Source organism: Pectinophora gossypiella, chromosome 14 (genome assembly GCF_024362695.1).
Source record: "Pectinophora gossypiella chromosome 14, ilPecGoss1.1, whole genome shotgun sequence".
In the NCBI taxonomy this organism is placed as follows: Eukaryota; Metazoa; Arthropoda; class Insecta; order Lepidoptera; family Gelechiidae; genus Pectinophora; species Pectinophora gossypiella.
The window spans coordinates 7,499,346-7,527,300 of record NC_065417.1 but is presented as its reverse complement, the minus strand read 5'-3'; the positions used below and the strand labels follow the sequence as shown (position 1 = coordinate 7,527,300).

The 27,955-nt window shown below is 36.0% G+C and overlaps 6 protein-coding genes across 8 annotated transcripts; 3 read left to right on the top strand and 3 right to left on the bottom strand.

Annotated features, from left to right (window-relative positions):
• Positions 1-167: 167 nt before the first annotated feature.
• Positions 168-8,331, top strand: LOC126372389 (cAMP-dependent protein kinase type I regulatory subunit). 3 transcript variants are annotated; one of them, XM_050018108.1, is made up of 7 exons: positions 168-469; positions 1,962-2,123; positions 2,831-3,031; positions 3,366-3,585; positions 3,806-3,928; positions 4,528-4,702; positions 7,522-8,331. In XM_050018108.1, the coding sequence occupies exons 1-7, from the start codon at positions 317-319 to the stop codon at positions 7,604-7,606; spliced, it is 1,119 nt and encodes a 372-aa protein (XP_049874065.1). In that variant the 5' UTR covers positions 168-316; the 3' UTR covers positions 7,607-8,331. The 3 variants fall into 3 exon arrangements, with proteins under 3 accessions (XP_049874065.1, XP_049874067.1, XP_049874066.1); XM_050018110.1 differs by lacking the exon at positions 168-469 and adding an exon at positions 483-750; XM_050018109.1 differs by lacking the exon at positions 168-469 and adding an exon at positions 789-1,649.
• On the bottom strand, positions 3,425-17,738 carry LOC126372384 (xylosyltransferase oxt). Its single transcript, XM_050018102.1, has 5 exons — positions 16,993-17,738; positions 16,632-16,774; positions 16,372-16,526; positions 13,709-16,071; positions 3,425-3,563 (listed from the first exon to the last, which is right to left on the bottom strand). The coding sequence occupies exons 1-4, from the start codon at positions 17,586-17,588 to the stop codon at positions 14,263-14,265; spliced, it is 2,703 nt and encodes a 900-aa protein (XP_049874059.1). The 5' UTR covers positions 17,589-17,738; the 3' UTR covers positions 3,425-3,563; positions 13,709-14,262.
• On the top strand, positions 9,116-13,163 carry LOC126372381 (ATP-dependent DNA helicase Q4). The gene has a single exon (XM_050018098.1). It carries the CDS (start codon positions 9,217-9,219, stop codon positions 13,114-13,116), a length of 3,900 nt encoding a protein of 1,299 aa, XP_049874055.1. The 5' UTR covers positions 9,116-9,216; the 3' UTR covers positions 13,117-13,163.
• A 1,305-nt stretch (positions 17,739-19,043) lies between the features above and the next one.
• On the top strand, positions 19,044-20,867 carry LOC126372390 (dehydrogenase/reductase SDR family member 4). Its single transcript, XM_050018111.1, has 6 exons — positions 19,044-19,326; positions 19,441-19,618; positions 19,738-19,815; positions 20,075-20,221; positions 20,295-20,429; positions 20,510-20,867. Exons 1-6 carry the CDS (start codon positions 19,196-19,198, stop codon positions 20,678-20,680), a joined length of 840 nt encoding a protein of 279 aa, XP_049874068.1. The 5' UTR covers positions 19,044-19,195; the 3' UTR covers positions 20,681-20,867.
• Positions 20,754-27,645, bottom strand: LOC126372386 (protein ecdysoneless). The gene is made up of 3 exons (XM_050018103.1): positions 27,335-27,645; positions 22,215-22,417; positions 20,754-22,096 (listed from the first exon to the last, which is right to left on the bottom strand). Exons 1-3 carry the CDS (start codon positions 27,525-27,527, stop codon positions 20,822-20,824), a joined length of 1,671 nt encoding a protein of 556 aa, XP_049874060.1. The 5' UTR covers positions 27,528-27,645; the 3' UTR covers positions 20,754-20,821.
• LOC126372383 (uncharacterized) lies at positions 22,939-27,115 on the bottom strand. The gene is made up of 2 exons (XM_050018101.1): positions 26,678-27,115; positions 22,939-26,523 (listed from the first exon to the last, which is right to left on the bottom strand). Exon 2 carries the CDS (start codon positions 26,521-26,523, stop codon positions 23,545-23,547), a length of 2,979 nt encoding a protein of 992 aa, XP_049874058.1. The 5' UTR covers positions 26,678-27,115; the 3' UTR covers positions 22,939-23,544.
• Positions 27,646-27,955: the final 310 nt, after the last annotated feature.

The following is a 27,955-nucleotide window of genomic DNA, read 5'->3' as shown; positions in this document are numbered from 1 at the left end:
ATATTTTACCTAGTAAATTAATTTGAGCTTAATCAAAAAATCCATGCGGTAAAGGGTTAATCATCAAGAGAAAAAATACGTCAGACATGGCTGTATGGGCATAGTTCCCTTTGCCTTACCCTTCGGGGAAAACTAAAACAAAAAAAAAATTGTAATGTCAAATGTTAGAGGAATTGGGGTCATATTGGTTGGGCTGTTTTCTTTCTATTTAAAATAAAATCGTAGAGAGTCGTTTATAGTAATTATTAAGGTTTGTTGTTGGATGCTATGAATATATTGCTTCGCCTCTTTTACAAATTAAATATAAATAGTGAAAATGGAGGAAGAACAATGCCTACATGAATGTGAAAGCTATATTCAGAGCCATAACATTCAATTATTATTGAAGGATTGCATTGTTCAGCTGTGTGTAAATAAGCCAGAAAATCCTGTTACATTTTTGCGTCAATACTTCCAAAAGTTGGAGAGGGTAAGTCATGTTTATGTCAATCTTGAATAATATCTGTTTAATTTTCCTCTAATCTAATGATTATCAAACATATCTTATCTCCACCTATCAGTATTCCAAATATTTCCTATACTGTAGTTATTATTGGAACTACCTAAACCTAATTCAAACAAACATTTTCCATAAACACCTCCTACATTGGCATTGAAAAATGTCAGTTTGTTTATATTACTACACTGAAATGTTTACTTTAAAAATTTTACTTTCTAAGCCAGTTCTACTGTACACAGACTGCGATTATGGTACTGTAAATTATAGATAATCTTAATTTTTATGTATAAAATTCATTTGTAACAAACAAAGTATTTTATTGTTTGGCATTACTGCATGCCACCCCAATAATTTGTAATCCAATTGCAAAATCTTCCTCATAGATTTTCCTGTTTACTATATTGTAATGTAATGTCTACCAGGAACTTGATTCAGTATTATTTTATTACGCTTAGGATATTTTACTAGTGAGAGCCATGGTTGCCCAGTTGGAAGAAAACATATCTCTCTTTGTTAGGTCACAGGTTCAAGTCCAGCATGATTAAATGATTATCAAAATTGTCTTGTCAAATCATCAAAATAGGTAAATGGATCTTGTGAAATTGGAATATAAGTAAGTCACATAGTCAGTGTTGTCATATAGGTCAGCTGGAAGAAATCTCTTTGTTTAGATATAAGCTTACCTGTACTATCTGTTTTCTTTGTTTGTACCTTGTGTCTGTTTTATTGTGTACAAATAAATAAACAAGTAAGATGATGATGAAGATGTTTTTAACTATTATATAAAAGTTGGTACATATAATGTTATATAAGTCAGTTAATATTCTTTTTGAAGTAAAATTCATTTGAACTCTTCTAAAATATAGGTTAGTGGGCTCTGTGTTCCGCATTTAGACTCTAAGATGGCCCATTATGCATGTCTAAAATATAGGTAATTCGTCTGAAAATATCATATAGGTACTTTTTCTCATCGTTAATACTGCACACTATGTGGTTCATGTATTGTTGCTAATTACTGCTAACTACTTCACATACAAAATGTGGTTTAGCAGTAGTGTTATCATCATTATGGTAGTGACTAGTGGGGCTTGAGGTACAGCATTTGTGCACAAGTTTAATTTAATTTTCCTGGTAAAATATGACTGATAATGTAAGTATGGTTTTATACATTGCTTTAAGTTTACGCGGTTATTATCATATATAAATAAATGGGGATATGAGACTCCCTGAGGAGAGGAGTCTCATATCCCCATTTAAACGTGGTAAGAACCCGTTATTATGTGCTTTAATTAGTATGGTTTTAATTAAGGAAAATTCAAAACCAATATTTAGTTTAAACTGCTTCATTCTGTAACAAAATATAGGTACTAAATAAGTGAACTTAAATTCTTTCGAATGTATTGTAATTACTAATTAATAAAACTACAAATAATTTTCATCACATTTTTATTTGTTTCCTCAGGAGCAAGTGAAAGCGGCGGCGGCTGCAGCGGCGGCGTCGGAGTGCGAGACAGAGGGCGAGCTGTCTCCACTGCCGGTACCGGGTGGGCAGCCGCCGCGCCGCCGCGGAGCCATCAGCGCCGAGCCCGTAACCGAGGAGGATGCTACTAGTTATGTTAAAAAGGCAAGTTGCTTAATGCGAATTTTAAGGCTAGTACTCGCTAATGTATAAACCGTCCGCTTTCGCGCTAAAACGAATGTGTCTTAGCATGGACCCCTTTTTTTTTTTTTTTTGGTAACGAAGGGGAAATCCTCATGGATACCTCGCCACCCGGGGGAGTGACGAGGTTATGTCGGACTCTTACCGACTAAAACCCCTCCGATGGCCCTCTGCTGCGCATGTCGGGAAGCTCCGGGATCTCTAGCGAACGCACCGGTGCTTCCCTCGCGCCTGCTATAAAAAATGCGCGTCCCGGGGTAGGTCCCCACCCCTACGCCATCTCGCATTTACAGCAACGCGAGGCCATGTCGCGTTGCCGTCCCTCCCGGAGACCGTGTGTTGGGCGGTTCGGGCCCCCGCCCTTACCACCCACGATCTCCAGTGTCCCCTTTCAGTCGCCTCTTACGACAGGCAGGGGGTACCGTAGCCCTATTCTTGCACCCGGTGCTACAGGGCGGTAGCATGGACCCCTGGACTCCATCAGAGGCAAAAGTTTATTCTCCCTTCCCTTCTTTGTTTTTAACCTTTCTTCAAGGTCAAGGTCATTGTGGAACCAACTGAAAAATGTGTCTCAGAGTAATTTCAATGTTATAAAATTTTTTAAAGTCATACAATTTTAAATTAAATACTACGGTCCATTAAAGTTCCATTTTAAACTTCCAACTATTCAGGTCGTGCCAAAAGACTACAAAACGATGGGTGCTCTGTCGCGCGCCATCGCGTCGAACGTGCTGTTCACACACCTGGACGAGTCGGAGCGCGCAGACATGTTCGACGCCATGTTCCCGGTGCAGTGCCTTCCAGGAGAGACCGTCATACGCCAGGGCGACGAGGGCGACAACTTCTACATTGTAGACTCCGGAGAAGTTGAGGTAAACACAAACATAACTACTGTGTTTGTTACAAGGTTCTTGTTTATAAGTACCAAAATCGCCCTTGAATTTCCACTCCAGGAACCTAAAAAAAATAAGTAAAATCATCATAATAAACACATGTTTATTTTAAAATAAAAATATAGGAAAGATTGCTTACTCATATTGAAACCCTTTTAATGATAATCAAAATTGAAAGAAAAGTATTGCAACTTAGCATATTGTGCTGTATATTTCCTTTTGTTTCTCTATGTTTATCTGTGCAATGAAGTACTTTATTTACCTATCTAAATAAAAATGGTTATTATTTCACATTAGTACATTTCGTACCCAGGTGTTAGTAAACGGCGAGCCAGTGACGACCATCAGCGAGGGCGGCAGCTTCGGCGAGCTGGCGCTGATCTACGGCACGCCGCGCGCCGCCACCGTGCGCGCGCGGACCACGCTCAAGCTGTGGGGGCTGGACCGCGACTCCTACCGCCGCATACTCATGGGCTCCACTATAAGGAAGCGACGCATGTACGACGAGTTTCTGTCGAGAGTTTCTATACTAGGTGAGGCTGCTTATTTACAATGCTGTCCTTTTCTTTTATTTTAATATTTTATTAAGCAGGAGGGGAAGCTAAATCATTAATCATTATTGTCAGAACTACGCAACGGAAGTTTAGGGGTGTGAGGTTCTTGTATGTATGAAAACTATTGCTCGCAGTATTATTTTATTTACCGGAATTCTCCAAAAAATACCTAAGTCATTCCTGGCATTTACATTTCCAGAAAGCTTAGAGAAATGGGAGCGACTAACTGTAGCGGATGCTTTAGAACCTGTGTCGTTCACTGACGGAGAAACCATCGTGCGCCAGGGTGAGCCCGGCAACGACTTCTATATCATAGTCGAAGGTACGTCAATAAGCATAAGTTTGGGTTCCCGTTGAAGCGCAGTGGAACAGAGATAAGCAGGACTTGACAAATCAAAGGAAGAGAGCGACAGAGTGACCTCTCGCACACCGAATTGGTCCATCCCACAAATCTCCGCACCACTTCGTTGCAGTGGAAACTAATACTTGACATAGTGCAGTTACTAACCCTAGTTTGATAAGTGTTTAAAAGAAAAAAAAAAAGCAAAAAAGTATTTGTTATGTTATGTATTATATGTATTTTTTGTATTTTATTAGTTACTTATTTTTACGGAAAGAAGTAGAAGTTGCGTTTTAAACACAATACTATTGCGCAAAAAACTTGCGAGGGTTTCGATTGTTGCTACCAAGGAAATATAGTTCACCCTAGCCTTTAATAAATGCGAGAGCGCCAAGCGCGACGCACACGTAACGACTGTATCGTTAATGGAAATAATACATGTCATAAAATATGTTATGGCTGTTCAAGTAAAGTGCAATATTGGTTGTACACTGTCATTAATTACATGCTGGACACTTTTTTATAGAGATAGAGGTCTATGGCTAAAGATGAAATAAATGTGACGCGCGCGTGCCCTGTAGGCACGGCGGTGGTGTTGCAGCAGCGCGGGGGCGCGGCGGAGGGCGCGGCCGTGGAGGTGGGGCGGCTGGGCCCCAGCGACTACTTCGGCGAGATCGCGCTGCTGCTGGACCGGCCGCGCGCCGCCACCGTGCGCGCTGCCGGCCCGCTCAAGTGTGTCAAGCTGGACCGCGCCAGGTACACTATGACTTTACTTGGCTCTCGTCTTCTAAGAATACCTTACAGCGCGAATATGATTGATAAAAAACGCATCCAGGCGTAAACCGTAGCGCCGCGGCGGTACTGCGCGCCGAGTATAACATTTAAGGTGATGTGTTTCAGTCAGCTAGGTAACGCTGCGTCAGTAGATGGCGTTACTTCTGCAGTTTTCGTATTTTTTTCCATTTATTCGTTTAGTGTTGAGTTCTGACCCAGTGAAATGTTAGGTGGCGAAATCTTACATACATTATCTTTAAGTTAAGCTACAATTTTGAAGTATTTACTGAAGATATCATATTGAAACATTGCATCAAAAGTTGGTGTCATTTCAATTTGTGTACAAACACGAAGCTGTCACACACACATGCGAACTAGGTTAGCTATTAAAAGAGATGCATAATTTGAAGTCTACTTCTAACTTCTAAATGGCGCATTTGGTAAAGCAGTAGCCGCCATTCTTAAGGTTCACGGTTCAAACCCAACTGCATGTTTTAATTGTTTTTACTTTTTGTATTTTTTTTTTACAATTGAATTTGGCGAACCCGTCTATTTGTTACGGAATTTTCAAAAAGTATCACTTTTACCAATAATATTATAATTAAGTATACAATAATTTACTTTGCACTAAAGTACCTTCCGTAATTTCCGTATTTTTTATTTTGTAAAATTCTAATAGGCATTAATCGCATCAGTGAACATGCGGCTAACTAAAAAACTACTGAACGGATTTTCATACGGTTTTCACCAATGAGTAGAGTGATTCATGGGCGTGCTTTAGGGTTTATAATTTATACAAGTATTTTTTTGTATAAAATGGTTCAAAAATGATGATGAATGTCAAACATAATTATCGTTACAAATATAGCCGACTTGGAGCTTTCGGCGAAAACGCTGCCTGAGCCCATTGAGATATAACAAAACAACGTATGGTTGAATTGTTCCTTTTTTGTAGGTATACCGAAAAGTCCACAATATGTCATAATAATTATATTGTGTATAAAGAATTGTGTATATGTATTGTACGATTTTACAAATAACGATCACAGTACAGTAATAATAAGGTAGATTTTTCCTAAATTGCGTAGGTTCAAACTTTGTCGCATCGCGTTTGAAAGATGTAATAGCGCTTCAGGACGTCCCGCAAGCACGGCGCTGATGTCGCAGTATCCGCATATAATTATTATGACTTGTCATTTAGTTCCAATAAAATCCGCGGGACTTCATACGTATGTCAGTGACAGCTGTTGATAGCATGCGGGACACTTAGCACCTAATCGAATTCTATGTTGTTTTCGCGCCCAGTCCAGACGACTCACAGCGCATTTCTGGACATACATATATTTACGCGTGGTGTTTATTGTTAGGTTAGTTAGTTCAGGTTAGGACGTCTTTTTATAACGAGGACGTTAAAAAAAGACGAGCCTGGGACGTATTGAAGTAGTATTTCCATATATACGCGGCCTGAAATGGGCTGTTTCGGGGACCTAATCTGGTTGCTGTCGAACTTATTATCACGTTTTCTTGATTAAAATTCATAAATAAGTCAAATAGAAAAAAGAAAAAAGATTTTATTTAGTTTTAGATCTGTCATGATGTCTGTGATGTTTGTTTATTATACATAAGAATTTCAAAATTTATCTTATTTTTTTTCCCAAAGGGCAAGGCAAAGGGAACTATGAACATACAGCCATGTCTTGTGTTTTTTTTTCTTGATGATGATTAATGAAATGATGAAACCTAAGCCCCCACCCTCGGAGCAGACTCCTACTCCGAACCCCAAACGAAGTAAGCGGCGCAAAGCGAAAATAGATAGGTACACTTTGTTTATTGAATATTCCGATTTAATAATACTATCGGGAATGTTTTCCGACTAATGTGATCATTAACCACAAAACACCACTTCGTATTGATTATTTAGATTATTCAATGAAGAAAGCAACCTTCCCGTTCCCGGTCCCACCAAAAAGTCCGCGGCAAAGAGAATATAAATAAATCTGTATGTTGGATGGAAAAACAATTTGACTACTATTTAGGCCGGCAAATGCAACAACTTCTTTTTTGATTTGGTTTTCCCCGAAGGGTAAGGCAAAGGGAACTATGCCCATACAGCCATTTCATTTTATGTATTGATTTTTTATTATAATATATGTCCTCTTTTAAAACACGGTATTTACCCATTATTTAAAAATGTTTAAATAAGATACGTTATTACAAAAATATTTTTCCAATATTCCTTTTCTCAGATTGTAGTATTTTTAGTTTTTTATTTATATTTATTCTCTTCATACAAAATCTCTTTATAAATTGTCACTGACATTCTATTACACTTGTCAAGTAGTCAAAGCCTTTAGAAAAAAAAAACTATCACGCACACAAACTAACATTGACACCTCTACACGCTCAGCAAATACACTGTAATCTGCACCACTACAAATGTAGAATTGATCAAAATTGAGGGTCTGAAATATGGTACTTCTCGTATTCGGACCCTAAATTTTTGTTAGTTTGCGAAAATAATACACCAAAATATTACTATTTATCGGTTTTATAACAATATTCCTCTATCCGTTTTCCTGTAGCACTGCATCAACTTTTGTATGGAAAACGAATCACCTTAACGCATTGCTTTATTGTTCCCGAATCGGTAATCAGATTTTATCCTTTAAAGAGTTTTCTCACTACCAATTTCTTCAAATACAGCAATATTCGTTTTTTCGATTTATTCTATAGTTGAATTTCGAAAGGATTATATCATCAACATGCAATACAAAAATAATGTGATAATATTTTGTCTGCAGGTTTGAGAGAGTTCTGGGTCTGTGTGCCGACATTCTGAAGCGCAACATAGCACAGTACAACAGTTTCGTATCACTTTCCGTCTAACAACTGTGTTCGAGTCTACAAGAGGATGCCTATGGCATAGCAAGACTTTAGACTGATAACAATTTTATAAAATCGATTCAGATAGCCATTGAGCTGCCAGTAATGTAATAATAATAATAATAGTCGCATGACAGCTCGTCTTTTTACTTTCATATCAAATATACTAATTCAATATGGGACCCTCTTGAATGTGCGTCCACAAATACTCATAAAAGAATTAAGCATTTTCAACACGATTTTTTAACAGTTTCTTCCAATGCCTTTATATGTCGCTGTGAGCCAGTACGGGCGTATACAGGCATATTGTCGCCCGGTGCATACTATGAAAGTTACTGTCAACATTTCGTATGAGTGCGGTGGACGCCCCTTAACACTCAGACTACTAAAGCGGCCAGTTGTTAAGGACAGAAGTTTTGTAAGTGTGGAGTATTTAATTAATTTATATTAATTGTTATGTAAAACATAATACTTAAACTAAGCAGATGTAGTTAATTTTATTTAAACAAATAACAGTGTGCAATTTATTAATTTCTGTGAAGTGTGGTGTAGCCAAATCCAATAAAGATGGAAAAAATAATGGATATAACTAATGTATTATTAAATGTAGTGTTCAAACTGCTAGAATATTATTTATGTTCATACTTACTATAAGTCAATTATTGTGAAAATTAATAAGTGTTGCTTTCTTCTGTATTTTATGGAAATTTATTAAAAAATAAAACTGTGTATTTGTTTCCATTCTATTTTATAATGGGATCATTGGTCCAAATACCCTGGCTACATGATATAATATTATGTTGCAATCAATAAAAAAAGTTCAAAATACAAGTTGCAATATTGTAAGTAAGGGTGTTTCTGCCAGGTTTTCGAACTTCTCCGAGTCGCCCAGATCCGAAATATTATTTGTATGGTAGCTAATGCACACGACATTCATCCGTTCTCTCCGTTTAGAACTTATGTAAGTTCGCGATTACATAATTTCTGGATATTTACAAAAGAATATAAGATTCTAGGGTATTTTTGCGGTCACGGTAATGATATTGATTTCCGGTGTTCAAAGAACCACTCGAAAACGCCCTACGCTACGATGCAATAAACATGCGTACAACACTTCAAAACAAAAAAGAGTATTTGTTACTTTGATTTGTCAGAGATGACTTTTCGACATTTGCATGCTAATAATAATTATCAGGATAGAGATGCTGTAACACTGCTTTATACCATATTGTGACTCTGTACCTACCTATCCTAAGCGAATAAATGATTTCTGATGGACAAATGTTCTTTGTGTATTGTACCCGGTATAATATGCCCGGTACCCAAGGTCTTTGCCGGTAACGCCGGTACCCATCTAAAAATTCTAAAATTGAAACGAACATGCCAGGCATAGATTTTGGTTAAATTTACCCCGAGAAGGGGCAGGCAAAGGAACATAGAGCTATACAGTCTAGTCAAAAGGCAAGGTAGGTACCACTTTAGGCGCGAATTCTTATGTCATTATGACAACTGCAACAAGTGGTGACAAAAAAACAAGTAAAATGTGCTGGTAAATTTCACATATTTTTGTTATAAATTGAATCAAAGCTGGTGCATAGTTTATTTTTCTTAAAATGGATGTAATAGAGTCAATAAAAAAGGATAAGGCATACGTAAAATTCAAGTTGATAGTGAAAAATTGGGAAAAGGATTTCAAAACAAAGCACTCACGCACCCCGTCGAAGTTCGATATTAAAGAAGCTCCATCCAACATAAAATACGCATACAAGAAGTATTTCCAGTTGAAAAGTGCTGCATTAGAAAATTCTTTGTCCATTTGCGAGTTTGACGAAGAACCATTCGGCTCTCCTGATCCTATACGTCACTTAGAAGGGAGCAGCTGCGACGCTCTCAGCCCACCTGAACATAGTTCTCAACCAGAATTGTTATTACCGTCGTTACCCAGCGGCCAAGAATTAGAAAAATTATTATCGAATGTTCAAGATAAACCAACAGCAAAAACGAAACCTCTTAGTCCTTTTACTGCCAATTTGTCGAAAAAGTTGTTTGAAAGCAAGAAATTTTCTATAAGAAACCCAAGGAAATCCTTTTTATCAAAATCTCAATCTGTTTTTGAGGATAGAACAGATGATATTGGAAAGGAAAACAATGTAGTACTAAGCAATACTCAGCCAGAAATAGACCAATTAGAATCTCCAGATATAAATGTATCCTTCATTACAAGCAGTGCAAGTAAAAGTCTATGTACAAATTTATCTTTTTCTTGTAGGGTAGATAATGTTATTGATTCAGTAAAAACACCAAAAGTGAGACAACTAAATGAAGCATGGCTGCAAAGGGCTGCTGGAGTGAGTTCTCTAGGACTCCAAATTGCTAATGTCACTGAAAAAGAACTAAAATCTGACACACACATTAACAAATTTGGTATAACCAATATCAGGATACCAAATGAAATGGATAAAATTATTGACTTTGTAGAGAACAGTGAATCTGAAACTGAAGATGTGACACTGGATAAATTGAAACCTGCACTGAAGAAAAGGAAAATTAATGTAAATGTCAGCATTACATCACTAGATGTAGAAGATAAGTATTCTGAAGATGAGCCAGAAGCAAAACAAAAGCTGAAAGGTAAGAAATCAAAGTATATAAGAAAAAAACCCAATGAGAAACAGAATACTAAGAAACAACAGAACAATAAGAAAAAGAACACTATAATGAAAACAAAAGCAAATAATGATGAAAAGCCCCCAGAAATTTCTGAATACATGCCATTTGGTATAGAACTAGGTGTAACTCCACGACATTCCAAACCAACTAATATGCTAGAAAAGATAATTGTAGGGAATCAAATCGAAGACAAAAACAAAAGCACTAGTGATTATGAAAAATTAGAAAAGAAAATTCAAAGCGGTACTTTGAATGAAAATTTTGTTAAAATTAATATTGAGAAAAAAGTGTTTGTTAGAGGGAAGAAAAGCATCAACTTTTCAAAGTATAAAAAGCAACAATGGAAAGATAAAAAAGCCTTACATGCAGGTATGGAATTCCCTGAGGCAGGTAAAATATCTTGCTTTAAATGCGGAGGCACTGGTCACATGGCTAGATACTGTACTGCACATAGAGGAGATACACTCTTACCATTAGAAAGCTATGATGACAATGATATTCCAACTCTTGAAGATATGCAAAATATTGTTACCAAAGAAACAAACACATTATCTGTACCAGAACAGTTAAGTCAGACAGTATTTGCACCCAGTCAAATACCAGAATCCTTTATGAAGCTTTTAGCTGACACACCTTGTAGTAGTAGTGAAGATGTTATGCCTCTATACAATGGCTATGAACAAGACACACCGACTGAAGTTTTAGAAGCCTTACAAAGATTTGGTCACAAATCCTTCAGGCCAGGCCAAGAAGAAGCAGTAATGCGAATTTTGAATGGTATGTCTACTCTGCTAATTCTATCAACAGGGGGTGGCAAGTCTCTCTGCTACCAACTACCTGCCTACATATACAGTCAACACTTCAAATGTATAACTCTAGTAATCTCTCCACTTGTATCATTAATGGAAGATCAAGTTTTAAATATGCCTGAATTTCTAAAAGCAGGCTGCTTACACACTAATCAACCACCTACACAGCGACAGAAAATTATACAATGTTTAAAAGATGGAGAAATCAACATCTTACTCATATCTCCTGAGGCTTTAATTTCGGGAGATGGGTCTCATGGATTTAATGGACTTTTTAAGTCATTGCCTAAAATTGCATTTGCCTGTATCGATGAAGCTCATTGTGTCTCTCATTGGAGCCATAACTTCAGACCTAGTTATTTGATGATATGTCGAGTATTGCGTGAGAAATTAAATGTTAAATGCATTCTTGGATTGACGGCAACAGCTAGCCAAACAACAATTAAGAGTGTGATAAGCCATATCAATATACCTGATGGCCTAACTGGAGTAATTACAAATCCTACTTTGCCAGACAACCTTCTATTATCAGTTTCATTTGAAAAAGATAAAGATAGGGCTTTAGTTTCACTTCTAAATTCTGAAAGAATTAGAGCATACAACTCAATAATTGTATATTGTATCAGAAGAGATGAATGTGAAAGAGTTGCAGCCATTCTTAGATCATGTCTCCAAGAACCAGGTAAATTAAATATGGAAAGAAGTAACAAAAGGAAGAGAATGTCTTATATTTCCGAAGCCTATCATGCTGGCATGTCAGCTGCACAAAGAAAGAAGATTCAAAAACATTTTATGGAAGGCAGCTTACGTATCATTGTTGCAACAGTAGCTTTTGGCATGGGAATTAATAAATCAGATATTAGGTGCATCATACATTATAACATGCCTAGCAGCTTCGAATCTTATGTTCAAGAAGTTGGACGAGCTGGACGAGATGGCGAAAATGCATACTGTCATGTTCTTATGAATAACAGTAATACTGATAAAAATGAACTCTTAAAACACATCCATGCTAACACTATTGATAGACCCACAATAAGAAAGTTATTACAAAAAGTGTTCATACCTTGTGAATGTGGTGGTACTAGTGAGGCTACAGGGAAAAATGCAAGTAAGCCAAGGTGTAAAGGACACGAAGTTGGTATCCCAATTGACAGTACAGTTGAAGAATTAGATCTTCCTTCAGAAAATATTGCGACTTTATTATGCTATGTGGAGCTGCATCCTAAACAGTATATTAAAGTACTTAATAATGCATACACCTCATGTAAAATATCTTCATATGGTGGTCCTCAAAAGATACTGGAAGCAGCTAAAAATTGTCCCCCTCTTGCAATGGCTTATTTGCTAGAAAATAAAAAAGATCCAGAAGTTATTAAAAAAAATGTAATTGAGTTTAATGTCATAGAAGTTGCAGCTGCTATTGGCTGGGAAAGTGGAATGGCCAAGTATCATTTGAAAAATTTGGAATGGATTGTAGAAGGTGGCCGTTCAAGAAGATCTAATTTAAAGATAGAATTCAGTACACTAGGCTTTAGGATTAGAGCACCAGGAGATTTATCGGCCGTAGAACTGGATACTATTTTAGATGACATACATGGCATTGTTCTTACTCAAGAAAAAACGATGTTGTATCAATTAGAGGAAAGTCACCAAGCATTTAGTAAATTTGGAAATTATTCCATAGAAAGTTGTAATTTACCTGATGATATCTTGAAAGAGAAATCAAATGAACTAAAGCATACAATACGAACCTATTTTCAGAGAGAAAACAACATCTCCACAGATGTTTCATTACAAGAACGTCCTTTAGACGCAGAGCGTGCCATATCAGATGTTCGCGCTTTGATATCTTCATATAAGGATTGTACTTTTACTGGGCGAAGTATAGCAAAAATATTTCAAGGAATTTCATCACCTAACTACCCAGCCATTGTATGGGGAAGGTGTAAGTTCTGGAGGTCACATATTCATGAAGATTTTTATGGGCTTATGAAAGTGGCAACTCAGCAAATTATTCAAATGAAAATGTAATCATATTATTTTTTATTTAATAAATAAATTAGTGACATTACTAATAATAGGAATTTCATTTGACCCAACTCATAAACCAATCTAACAAGTATTATAAGTTAATTAACTCTAAATCGAAAGTAGGTAGAATAAATTAATTTATAAAGGTACTATTAATAATGGTCACGCTAAGCATTACCTTACATATACTCCATTAGATTTTTTATTATATTTAAATAAAAAAAACAAAATATTTATTAACACTAAAAACTTTCCTTCTAACAAAATCAAGAATGGAAAATTTTCAAAATATGTATCATATAAAAATAAATGTTCCACTTTTATGGTTACTATATATATAGTAATATTATAGGTACCTACATCAATGATAATTAGGTATATGACTGAATGAGTTTGAAACAAAATAAAACGGCTGTTACATACAACAGTCAGCTAATTGCTAGTTAACAGCTTGTGCTGTTCAAGGATTACAGGATTACCTATATTCCGGAAATATTTAACATAAACACTAAAAAACAATCCTACAGATAGGTAATGAGTCAAATCTTTGATTGATTTGTCCATTACCAAATTGACATAGGTACCTACTTACCAAATTATTCTTTATCTATTTAGTTTGTTCAATTATAAATTTTGGGGCCTCAAAATTTGATAAATATGCTTAGTAGTTTCTGGTGTAGCACTTATCAGATTATCCTTAGATAATATTATAAGCTTATTATGGTATACAGTATGAACTACATATTTTTTCTGTTATTTCGTGATTGCCAAATAGTTAAAATAATACTTTAAAACTTTTTAATATACTTCATTAAGCATTTCGGTACTTATAAAATTATAGCCTGCCGTCACTTTTACCTAAAGTAACACTTGCCAACATAACATATTCGGGAGGCTTCTGAATCTAATATAGATTATTTGCACTAAATCCAAATTACGAGAAAACCAAGGTGATTGATTATACCGAAATTTATACGTACCTACAAATACGCATAGTTTATCGATGTCATATTTTGTTATAATACCTAACTACCTATTTCACATACAAAACGTGTTGACTAAATTTTATACAAACCATACTCCAACAAAACATATATGACTTAGATTTTTTTCATGCTATCTATACAAGGGTTTAAAAAGCTTTTGTCATAGTCTTTCGAGGCGACCATTGCTTTGATTTAATTTACCTATTGTACCCTTGGGATCTGGAGACAAGGAACTCCAGTCGGATGAGGAGCAATATTGGAAATGATGCTTACCACATTTTAGTCTGTCTTTCAAATCAGTCTTTGACGAAATGCAAGAACTTAATACATTATAAAATTCGATGCTTAAACCATCTATCCACTCTCTTAGGTCCTGATGTATTCTTTTAATATTAGAGTAAGAAATTTTTTGCAACAATAAACTCTCATCTTGATTAGGTACAAAATTAAGAATTTTAACATATGAATAATTTTTGTAAGCATTTTGAGAACCACTGTGTATTATACTAGCTTCTTGGTGAGACAGTTCTTTACCTGAAAAATATTCTAAAGGTGTGATAAGAAATTTCGTGGACGCTATTAAATTAGATTGTTCAAATAAGCCCACTTTCCAAATTCCTGGTAAAAGTGGAGTTTTCAGGCTGGGTTTTATAAAATTTGTTAAATTATTTTCGTTCACGTGAATACCCGCAACATCGGCGATCACGCCAGCTGGGTCGAGCCACATGACTGTCAAATTTTCGAAATTCTTCTCAATAGGTGGCGAGAATTGGTACAATAAAACTGGTTCAGACAGTGGACCTAAAACACCAGCTAAATTCCTAAATGTACTTTCCTTTTGATCATATTCTGAACTTACTTTGAATATTTTAACATTGTCTACAAACTGATTCTCAAAATTTAAGTCTAAATGCTTTTTTGGTTTATACCAAGTCTCGACAATAACTTCTAAGCCATCAGGCATGGTAGCTTTATGTAATATTAAATTACCCTTATAGACATCAGCACAGTGGTATGAATTTATTTCGATAATTTCGTCCGGTTCAATTGCGCAGCCTTCTGTCAATAATATTTTAGCATTATGGCGAACCACACTCCCTGCATGGGACAGCAGAGTATCATCTGTACTTGCAGTCAAATCTTCTACATTGTATATACTCTGCCAGTATGCTTCTAAGCTTGTTATTAAGTAATGATCAGTATAGCCAATAAACTGTTCTACTCTTGTAATTATTTCTTGATTAATTATAGGCTCGAATTTTCTTGCAAAAAATAGTTGTCGATCTTGCGTGTTTTGTATTCTTGGCCAATCTTCGGTTTTAAAATCATTCGGCGAACAGCCACACCAATCAACTACATGCTTATACTGACATTTACATCCTAATTTCCTTTTCCAGTTCGTAACATGTAAATTATTATCTACATATGTTGTGCAAAAATGAGAATTCCTCAATACTGTATGAAAGAATGATTCTGCAGGCAACAAAGTATGTTGAAAAATTATGTCTAATCCTGCTAGAAGTTCGTCTTGTTTTCCTATGACATATTTAACAAATTCAGAGGACAGTGCAATCCAGTCGCTTCCACCATCTATTACAATACCTCGCGGCAACTTTCTCTCACCCACACGCCACATGTGCGTTTCACACTCAATGAAAGTTTTATCTAAACCTTGTTTCTTGATAAATCTTTGCACTTCGCGACCATGCGATTTAACAAAATTTAAACCCTTGTTAGCAGCAAGGAAAGTTTCTAAATTTTCTAAAGACTTAATAGGAAAGTCACTTTCACTTAAATTTATGACAAAATCCCAGTGCCAACCAAGTCTGAAGAAATCCTTCATGGCAGCAAGAAGCATTGTAAGTAAAGAGGCTCCACCCCATATTGTCGAAAATCTATTTCTGGCTAGCTTGATGTTTGGAAATTGCTCCTCCAGCACAGATAACTTTCGATGAAGATAATCTTGCCTCTGAAAGAAAATTTGTAAGTGATGAATAAATTAATTGCTACACCATAATTACTATAATTATACAGTTCTTTATTTTATTCAACATTTTAAGTTACAAAATAAGGTTCATCATATCCAGCTTACGACATCGTATCAACAGTGGCTGCAAGTTGTCTTTGATTACTTGTGGCTCTGCCCACCCCACTAGGGATTACGGGCGTGAGTTTATGTATGTATGTTTTAAGTTACAAAACACATATTATTTTTATTATTGTTATAAAGTATATTTGATTTGATTATTCATAGTATAAAATAACTTACCGAGTCAATATGTATGTAGAAATAGTGATTGGATCTGTAGAGTGCATTGATCAGTCTGTGGACTTGTCGTAAGGCACGCCCATTCAGTGTTAGTAGGAATATTATTCTAACTGAATCCTGCTTTGAAGAAGTTTCAGGGGTCCGTGAAACAAATTCTGAAAGTGTGGATATTTCTTTTATACAAATTCAATAATTTTTTAGGATATTATTTTCTTAAGATTAAGGGAAAATTTAGTATATGGACAAGCAAAATATCATACTTGCTAAACCAGTTTCGAAAATGTTCATAGTAAAATATCCTCCACAGATTTTGGAAGAGTCTCCCGGGCATTTCATGTCACACATGTCGTCAGCTGTCTGTGCCGAGGGTGGTGGTGGGTTCTCCCCACAAAAGCATTCGGACCTATAACCATAAAAAACTGTAGTATTCCAAGGTTATTTGCTAATTATTTTCTTTTTATTATTTCATGTTTTAGAAAATCTTTTACATGACTAAATTGCTATTATTGTTTTTTGTAATAGCTGTAACCAATCCAAAATACTAAATAAATTTATCACCCATAGCAGGTTGCTAGCAAAATAAATGCATTTCATTTAAGTGTACATAAATACAATATTTACCCATATTGTACTCCTGCATATGGAAAACCAGCTTGCACACAGATGTCTAAGCATGCCACTGGAGAATTAGTGCTGGCATAATTTCCATAAAAACTTGAAAGTAATCTTAACTTCTTTTCATCTACATAACATCCCAAATGTTTTCCATGTGCCATTCCTTCAGCCAAACAACTATTTGGTAACTCTTTAGGATAAAAGTGACCATCTTGTATAAGACAAGTTTTATTTAAAATCTGTTGTTTACAGTTTTGAGTTTTCGCGCGGTGTATCGCAGATATAGCTTCCCGACTTTTGATATCACAGGCTGGTTTAAAGTCTAGTTCTTCTAATCTTAACACTGTAGCCGGTTTGTTCAGTGGCTTGTTCTTCGCAGGAAAGTCTTCATCGTCGCTTAATACAGCGCTTAATTTCCTTGCTGAAACATCACCTACTTCCTTCAATAAGAAGGATGTATGTCCAGTTTTCTTTAGCAAGTTATCATTCTCCGTAGGAAAGAAGAATATCGCAAGTAATATTTGAGAAAAAAACGCTATTAGAACTGTAATCACTAAACACTTAGCGTACTTGTAAAGTATTCTTCTAAAACTTATAGCCATCGCGTTTTACAGTTAATTTTACGACATTATTTTTGAAGAAAACTAACATCTTATTTCATAAAAATAAGTTTAAAACATTAAAAAATCTATTTCCAACTCTTATAAATCACTTTGAGCCATCAATCGAGCAAATAGCTGCGTGCGAAGCGACCGTGGTTTGGCCTTGTCTTGATCATGTCATGCATGACAATTGCACCATGCTTGACATTGACGTAACTAGTGGCGGGCGGACCGGAACAAAGACAAATTACCGGTTTTCAGACAGAAATCATCTGTTTCGACAAAATAATAGTTAGCCTAGCTGGATAGATCTTCGAACACCGGTGGTCAATCTCATTACCGGTAACGTAAAAATATCCTAGAACCTTTGTACTCTTTACAAATGTCCAGCCAGTAATTAATAATTATATTAGCCAGTATTAGTAATTTGGCGGCATACGTAATTTCTAACTAGATATTTGCAAAAACATCAAATATTTTAGGATATTTTTGTGTTCACGGCAACACAGTGATGATAAAGAGTTATCGTTGCGGAACACGAATACACACGCAACGCTCGCAACTTGGTCTTTGGCTCGCCAAGCAAACTTGACGTTTGCGTTTTAATTTCCGTATGTTGGCAGTAGCTCATATGTGCCAAATTCGTTAAGCTCAAACACCTTGTGTTAACACGTTGCCAGTCCAGTGCCCCCAACGTGGGGGCACCACAAAATATGATGGCAAGTCCGTGCCCCCACGTGTGGGTCACGGGGTTCATATAACTTCGAACTACGTTTTCGAGCTTGGACTTAGGAGTACGTTTATGTAATTTACTGGACTTATCAGCAAAGGATGAAGTCATAGGATGAAAAAAAAACAATACACATTTTGTTTTTCGTGCGGGAAATATGAATTATTTTCTACTGAGTAAGACAAAAACGTTATTTTATTAAAAAAATATATTTATTTATATCAAAATTCCGCGACTTTATAATTTGTCTTCAATATCTTCATTTTCATACAACAGTTTCAATATCTGATATGATGCTTTCAGCGTCCCTATCTTCCAGAATCCTCTGGATATCCCTATCCGGTAAAATAGACATTTTATGCGCAAAAGTGAACGTACTATATCGGAATCAAAACAACAACTGTTTTGACTGTTTCGAGTCTCAGATAAGTGTGGGAATTATAATAATTGTTGAACTACTCGCAAAGTAAAATAAAAAATTTACTCCCAAGTCCGTGGGGTCACATTATTTCCTCCTCATAAGTCCGTGCCCCCACATGTGGGTCACGGGAAAAACTGCTGAAAACTGAAAGGAAAAATGATTTTTCGGAAATGAAACTTCTTATACGTTGTAGTTACATATAATAACATACGAATTCGACATTATCTAAGTTGGACTTACCGGGTCGTAAAAAAACTTTGTATGGGGACTGTGAACGTGTTAAGCTACTGTATATTCTTTTATCTCTTTTCCTTTATACACAGTAAAGAAGGATGCAGATATTTATATGATTTTTAACTGATAATTCTTCATATCTTTGCAATTTGCACTGAACTTTGGAATATTAATCGGTACTGAGCAATTGAGTTTTCAATTTTAGCAGATATTTTCCTCATAATGTTTAAACCTTCGAAAGCACTATTAAGATTCAGTAACAATATGTTGAAAGCATATCCTTACAGTGTGAGTGCAGGTGGATCAAAGAGATTAAATGGCAAAGTGGCTATAGTTACAGCTTCTACTGACGGGTATGTAATTAACATTAGAATTAACAGACTTCATTTGTTAAAGCGAGAGAGAAGAACTGATAACCAATATATAACTGATGCATTTGTAGCAAAAAAAATCCATTACTATTACAGCATTGGGTATGCAATTGCCAAAAGATTAGGTGATGAAGGAGCAAATGTGATTATCAGTAGCAGAAAAGAAGAAAATGTAAAAAAAGCCGTGTCGGACTTGAAGAAAGAAGGCATCAATGTTGAAGGTGTTGTATGCCATGTAGGGAATGCAGAACAAAGGAAACAATTGTTTGATATTGTAAGTTTTTGTTGTATATTTATTTAGGTATATTTCTCAAGTTGTTTTTGAGTTTTTTCCCCTATCTACAGGACAATTATATTATTTGTTAGTGAGATAAATAACAGTTTTATTTTTAGGCAAGAAGTAAATTTGGCGGTTTGGACATATTAGTCTCCAATGCTGCAGTCAACCCTGCTGTGTCACCTATCCTCGATGTAAGAAGTTTCACTAAGCTTATATTAGAACTTAATTTAACACTAAAATAATAAGGTTTATGGTAAAAATGGATTATTTCTTCCATAGCACTTGTTAATACACTCAGTGTAACTAACACATATTATGACTACTAACATATTAGAGTCCTTATCAACACAAAATGATAAATATTTATTAATTTATTACATGTCTGAAAATTCTAATAAGATTGTGTGAGAGTTATACACTATCAATAAAATAAAAATGCATCTATTTCAGACTGATGAAAAGGTATGGGACAAAATATTTGAAATTAATGTAAAGTGCTCTTGGCTACTAGCTAAGGAAGCATATCCCGAACTGGTGAAAAGGGGAGGCGGAAGTATTGTGTTTATTTCATCTATTGCTGGATATCAACCTATGGAAGTAAGTAGTATAGGTAATAGTCAATAATGAGTATAAGATTCTGTAAAATATATTGCATATTCTTTTATTTCAGCCTTTGGGACCATACAGTGTAAGCAAAACAACTTTATTGGGTCTTGCAAAAGCAATTTCAAAAGAGGTTGTACATGACAACATTAGAGTGAACTGCGTGGCACCAGGGATAGTGGCAACCAAGTTTGCTGCAGCTGTAAGTATGACAAGGGAAACAATAATTCCAACTGCTATAATTTTCAAGAATCAGAATAAATTAGTAAATTATATTTACAGATCACACAGTCTGAAGAAGCTAAGGAAGCTGGCTTATCTATAGTGCCAATGAAGCGACTTGGTAAACCTTCAGAGATTGCAGGTGCTGTTGCATTCCTCGTATCGGATGATGCTAGCTACATGACCGGTGAAACTCTCGTAGTAGCTGGCGGCACTCACGTGCATCTTTAATTGTAGGAGACACGTGATAAATTGTTTTGGGTGGTAGTAGTATTTTTATCCTGGGAGATAAGGAAATATTACATAATTTTGTTTTATAAATTTAATTTTTACTTTTATACAAATAATAATTTGTTTTTTAAACAATGTTAATCAATCTTGGTCATCATCAGAGTCTAATAAATCTGTTTTGTTAATACCAATTGTTTTTAATATATTACTAGATGGCCCTGATGATCCTTCTTCTTCTTTTACGCTTTTAATCATATTGAGTAAAATTGTTTTACTGTCTTGTGGTCCAGCTTTATCATTAGTAAACAGTTTAGCCTTTAGTTCCTTGTCTAGATCACCTTCTGGGATTGTGAAATCATCCATATCATCACTAAAGTCACTGTCAACATATATATCTGCATCATTTCCTGAAGCTACAAAATTCATCATATTTTTTAAAGAATTAATAAATTCTTCAGAATCGAATTCTATAGGACCATTTTCTGGACCTTGTTTTATATCAGTTTCTATCCCTTCAAAGTCTGAAGTTTGTTTTAAGAAATTAGATAACTCGGTGGTTAATGTCTGAGAGTTAAGAACATCACCACTTTTGAACTTTGACTGTTTTCCATATCGAGAGTTTAATAAGTCATTTAATTGTTCAGGATGAATGTTTAGCCAGTCATCATTGTCCTCAGTGAGTTCTTCAGCAGGCTTAATTTTAAGCATCTCTTTCAAGGAATTAAACTCTGCTGTTTGCATCAGGTGTGTAATATAATTGCTGGTCTGTGTATTGATAGGACATTCCATATTTAAAAAGAACTCCTTTGCCCTTTCTAATAACTGTTTATAATCTTTGGAACCTTCAATATTGTCTTTAAAATAACCATTTTTTGACAAACTTTTAACAAATTTCTGAAATTCTTTTGATGAAAATATGTCTCCTGATAATTTACTCATAATCATTTCGTAAGCACAAGTTAGTTTTACTCCAATCATACTTTTCTTGTCATTTTCATTTATTTTCATAGTTTTCACATTTTTCATAAGTTTTGAATGAATAAGCATTGCATATAGGCATTTTGTGAATTTAATTGTGGTTGTTACACAATTATCAAACTTGATGCTTTTGCAAGCTTTAGCATCAAGAATGTCATGGTTACAATATGCACTTACTATTGGTGATATCAATGTTGGTTTTAAAGTCAATAAGGCTGCAATATCAATAGGGAGTGTTACTACGGCATTGTGAAGATTTTCATTGATTTTTGCAGGATAATTACCAATGCGTTTTAGTATTACTTGTTGAATTTCAAGCGATTTAGTATGTTGTGGCACTTTAAGCATCATATTGATTGCCTCAGTTATGTTTAAGGCAGTGTTGCTGTCTATGACACTAGGTGGTATTAAATGTATGTGATTCTGGTATATGAAGACCTGGAACAGAAAAAGTATGTATGAAAATATTAATATAATAGTAATTTTGAGAAGTAAGTTAAAAAGAAAGTACTGTCACATGCATAAACTCGTGCTTAAATGAACTATTGCTACTTACCCTATTTTCTGTGGTTTCTGGATTTGCCCATGAAGGCAAGAAATCTGCAGACTCTATCAGGAGAAATTCTCCGTCATTGTCAATGACTTGGACAACAATGTTTTGGTGCTGTTTAGTGATTTCCAGTAATAAGTATACAATAAACCATTCATCTTCTATATTGTCTCCAAAACATGTAACACTGGTGAGATGGGGTGGTTGGTCTAAAAAGAAAAAATATATTTGAAACAATCAATATTGATAATATTGATGCAATGTATAATATGAGATAATGATTGATATAATGTATAATGATGTAATATGAGAGTAACTTCAGTTAACACGTTGACGGACACTAAGTCACCCCACTTTGACACTAAATTTTTGTATGGAAATTTTGAGACTGCTGTAGCAGTTCTGTTGCACCTGTTCCAAATTATGTTATAAAATCGGACATGAACTGCTGTAGCCGTCGCCTGCCATAGCATTTCTGTCGCGTCTGTTACAAAATATGTTATGAAATGGGACATGAACTGCTGTAGCCGTCGCCTGCTATAGCATTTCTGTCATTCTGCACATTGTGGTTGCAGTGTAATGAGGCAGAGCTGCTATGACAACCGGACTGCTTCTGCAGCTCTGTCACTGCAAATATTACTTAAGATTCTATATATCACTCAACTGCTGAGGCAGCAGTATGTTATACCAGTACTGTCACTGCAAATATTACCTATGGTTCCATATATCACTCAACTGCTGTGGCAGCAGATTGTTATAGCAGTACTGTCACTTAATATACCTAGTAAATAAGGGACTATAGAAGAAAACAGCTGCTTATTATCTTCAACAATTATTATCTACAATTAGTAATACTTCAGAAGTATTAAAATAATTATAAATAAAACAATAAATAAATAACCAGTTTTTAATCATTATTGAGATCAATTAAGTACGATACATAAAGTAAAGAATCAGTTTTTAATCATTATTGAGATCAATTAGTACGATACTTAAAATAAAGAATCAGTTTTTAATCATTATTGAGATCAATTAACCTTTCGAACGCCGGAACGCGGATCTCGACCAGACACAATGTAAAATCTATTGTGTCCGGTATCTCGGCATATGAGAGGTTAAGTACGATACAAAACTTACAACTACTAGACACACTGAAACAGTGAAACAAGTGAAACAGTCTAATCAACATTTGGCATGAATCTACTTTGTAATCACAGTAAAGTTTGTCTTTACTTAACAATCACCTACAACATGTACTTATTAATTAATGAATAATCAGTCTCAAATGATTAACAAGCAGTCTAACGTCATTAAAAGTAACATTGCCCATGAGCATCTAAAGTTTACGAATATGGTATGCCTCAAAGCAACCTGGACAAAGCGCCGGTTTGTCAAGGCAGCCTTTGCATCGGTAACTAGTTTCTTTCATAGTTTTATTAGCCCTACATTCCCGGCACTTCAAAAATACTTTAGCCCTTTTGTGGTTTGGTGGCACAGGTATCATCTCAGGCCAGTGATTTTGTATCCCTGGTTCTGCAGGTGAATCGGTAATGGGCTCTTCATCCTTACGTGATTTCCTATTTGCATTCCTGTGACTTATTTTCATCAGCTTCAAGCAGTCGAAACGCTCTTCTACTTGAATATAAGATCTGATAATGCTCTCTCTGAATTCAAGCATTTGCATTTTGTTATTACAATGTTTATTGTATATGTAGTATGCGTTCCACATCATCATGTCCAAAATGTGGAAAATTATCTTCTTGTACCATCTTATGGTTTTTTTGGGACTTGAATAATAAGCCATCATTTGATCGGACTTATCGATGCCTGACATATGAGCGTTATAATCCACCACTTCTACCGGCTTGAACATGGTCTTTCCATGTTTGTTTTTGCAGACAACCAGACGAGGATGATGCTTTGTAGTAATCATATTGACGGGTCTTTTATCTTTCCAGCGTGATACATAGACGTTTCCTCTCCGTTGCCAAACATGCTCTCCCTTTTTTAGATTTTGGGTGAATAGTGGTTTTGGATTGTCTTTTCTATCTTTTCTCAATGTACCAACTGTGTGTGTATCATGATTCAGCAATTTCTCTGACAGCGTAGTGCTGTTGTAAAAATTGTCCATGTATAAGACGTGACCTTTGAAAAGGTATTTGTCCATCAAAGTCATGACCAGTTTCTGAACTTTCGGTTCATTTCCTTCATCGTCTAGTACTGTACCTTTTCCTTCATAAATTTTAAAGTTCAATATGTAACCATCTGCGGTAGTAACGATGTAAAATTTTATGCCATATTTGCTCTTCTTTTGTTTCATATATTGGCGGAAGGAAAGCCTGCCTCTAAACAACAACATCGACTCGTCGAGGGATAACTCACATCCCGGATTGTATAAGTCTTGAAACCGTGTAATGACCTTTCTGACGAACAGATTGACTTTCTCCATCCCTTTACTATTTACTGTTGAAACATATAAACATCGCAGCAGTTGCTCAAATCGTCTTCCTGACATGCTATATGGAAATACCGGGTGAAAATATAACGGGTCAGTGAAAGTAAACAATTTTCTCAAATGGCACGAGTTTACCTGTCCTTGCAGCAAGCAAAGTCCAAGAAACTTTCTTATTTCATCTGGGTTCGTAGGATGAAAGTTTTGTCTTCGAGCCCCTCTTGTATGTGGCCTCTGGGTATTACACAGTGCTTGACCATATGCGTTTGTACATGAAATAATCAGTTCTATCAGCTCTGTTGTCATGAACTGGTTCATAACGTCTATTGGAGTGGTATTATTGTCACAATGAAATGTAGGTCCTGTAGTAGAGTCATCGAAAGGTAATTCAAGTAAAGGTGCTGTAGTATCGGTCCATGGTTCATCGTCAACTTGAGGGTCCTGTGGTCTAACTTGTCTTCTTCTAACATTATCATTTCGGTTTATCAGAGGGGAATTAGATGTTATTTGCAAATCCGAAGCTGGCTGAATGCCGTCAACGTCTTGAGTTTGAGTGGAAAGTGAGACGGGAACGGACTGTGGATTAGGAGACTCCGATATATCTGAAGCCTGATCGATCCGATCGAGTTCTTGAATAGATTGACGTCTTTCGAAACTACTGCAAGGATGACTAACAGAAGAAGAAATATCATTCTCTATCTGGTCGTGAATAGGCAGTTCTTGGTGATGATTGGGAGATGACAGTGAGGGCGAAGTCTGTCTGCTCTCCTGAAGATTTTGAATTGTTTGATGCCTGTCCAAATTGCTTACAGGCTCGCCTACTGAAGATACTTCAACTTCCATCTGGTTTTGAATAGGCGATTCTTCGTGTTTTTCAGAAGACTGAGGGGTAGTTTCTGTGTCCATCTGATGATTCTCGGTTGAGGGTTCAGGTCTGAGCTGTTCTGGCGTACCTTTACTAACGCACGACGTATGATCGGAATATTTCTCTGGCTCTATTTCAATTTGAGGTTTACCTAGTGAAGACGTTTCAACTTCCATAGGCGGTTCTTGGTGCTTTTGAGGAGACTGCGGGATTGTTTCTATCTCCATATGATTTCGCTCAATGGAGGGTTCGGGTCCGAGCTGTTCTGGTTTACCTTTATCTACGGAATCTTTTTCTTGCTCTATTTCAATTTGAGGCTTGTCTAGTAAAGACGTTTCAACCTCCATTTGGTTTAGAATAGGCGGATCTTGGTGCTTTTTAGGAGACTGCGGAGTAGCTTCTATCTCCATCTGATTTCGCTCGATTGAGGTTCCAGGTTTGGACTGTTCTTGCGTACCTTTACTACTGCACGATGCACGATCGGAATCCTCTGGTTCTAGTTCAATTTTGATGAAGTTTGTATGGGTATGGATATCTGCTGTGACGGTCATTGAACGTTGTATGGTTGATTGAACCTCTTCATCAGGCGTGTCTTCACTGATTGGTGTAGGCATTCTGGCTGGTTGAGACTGCAATGGCTGGTTGAGAGTGCTAGGCAATGGATCAGAGCAGCTGTTACCTGATTCTTCAGATGAGTCTTCATTACTATCCGGAACATAGTCTGCATCAGAGCCGTATTCACCATTTGAATCATAATACGGATCCACAATGGATTCGTCAGATGAGTCCCTGCTTTTCGTACCTCTGTCATCACTCTCTGAAGATCTTTCAGCCTCAGAATAAGATTCATCTTGAGAAAGCTCCTCTGTGGCTGCGATATCGAAAAGATTTTGCAGTTTGTCAACTTCCTGCACGTTTATTGATGGTTGAGGTTGTTTCTGGGCAGGAATCTTACGACATGTCTGCTTCTTTTTTCGTGCTGGAGCTTTCTTGGGCATCTATAAAGAATAAAGTACATTTTTGAGGTTATTTTACGACTAAACTTGCAATAATGATTCGTAAAGGGACGAGTAGGTTTTACTTCGAAAATAACCACATAACTTTGTCTTTTGAAGTAGTTGCATACATAAAAACACAAATCTATGTACATACCTTGAGTTACGAATGATATTATGAAGTTATTTCAATCGTAGCTTCACTATAACACGACTATAAAACGAGATATAGTCGTTGAGATTTGGCGCGAAAATGGTCACATGGGTGCGTCTGCGCAACGCGACACTCGCCGGCCGACTGAAGAATATTCTACGGCATCGCGAATGGTATAGCCGCTCTGTCACTGTGGGGTGGGGCGGGGGGGGGTGTGATATGTACTTTTTGAAACGGTTGCAGAAACTGTTAAAATTGACACAGAACAGATTGGAAAAAAATGCCAGTGACACAAAAAAATATTCTTCTTTATTTTGTATGAATGAAACGACTGTGATAGCAGTTCTGTCCAAAAATAAATCGCCAACTGGGAAGGCCATAGCAGCTCTGTCACTGCGGGTTGTCAAAAAGCGACTGCTATGGCCTTTCCGTCCGTCAACGTGTTAAACTAAAGCAAAAATAACATTATTACCATGTGGAAAACAACTTCTTAGCAGCTTACAGCCTTTTAAAACTAAAGTAAGACCCAGAGGTCTCGATTACCAATTACAATTCCAACTGCACACTATAAACTATTTTAAAACGATTTGGCGTCGGCTGACTACAAAAAAGTTGGCGCCTTTTGGTACTGAATATAATTTTTAAACAACTTGGACTTACCATTATATTCTTTGTTACTTATTGGAATGTGTACTTTCAACTCGTCCCGGTGCCATATGTAACCTGACGATAAATCTTGAACTGTTTTGTTTACCGATTCACATAATATTTGTAGGTTATTTACATCTGTGGTCGGAAAGAAAAAACATTCAACAGTATCTTCACTTATGTATTCCGCGTTCCTTCTACTCATGTTCACGGTTTATAATACGTAAACACTTTATGTATCTATTTATTTAATATGAGGCGTAATCACATTTCTTATTTCTTAATCACACCACTCAAAACAAACACACTCATATCCACAGCTCATAAAAAAAGATCACAGACATTTTTTTTTTTTTGGTTAAATTTGCCCCGAGAAGGAGCAGGCAAAGGGACATAGCCATACAGCCTGGTCAGATGAAGTTTTTCTTCATGTATTATTTCTTGAATTTGTTTTCTTTGTCTTCAGTAAATTGTTTTCGAAGGCCGGAGCCATTTCTTTTGTTTAATTATTTGTCTTCATCCATTTTTCATTTTGTCAAATATCAGGAATAAAAGTCTTAAATCGGGTATAGAAGTCTTAAATCAGGAATAAGAGTCTTAAGTCAGGGATAGGAGTCTTAAATCAGGAATAAG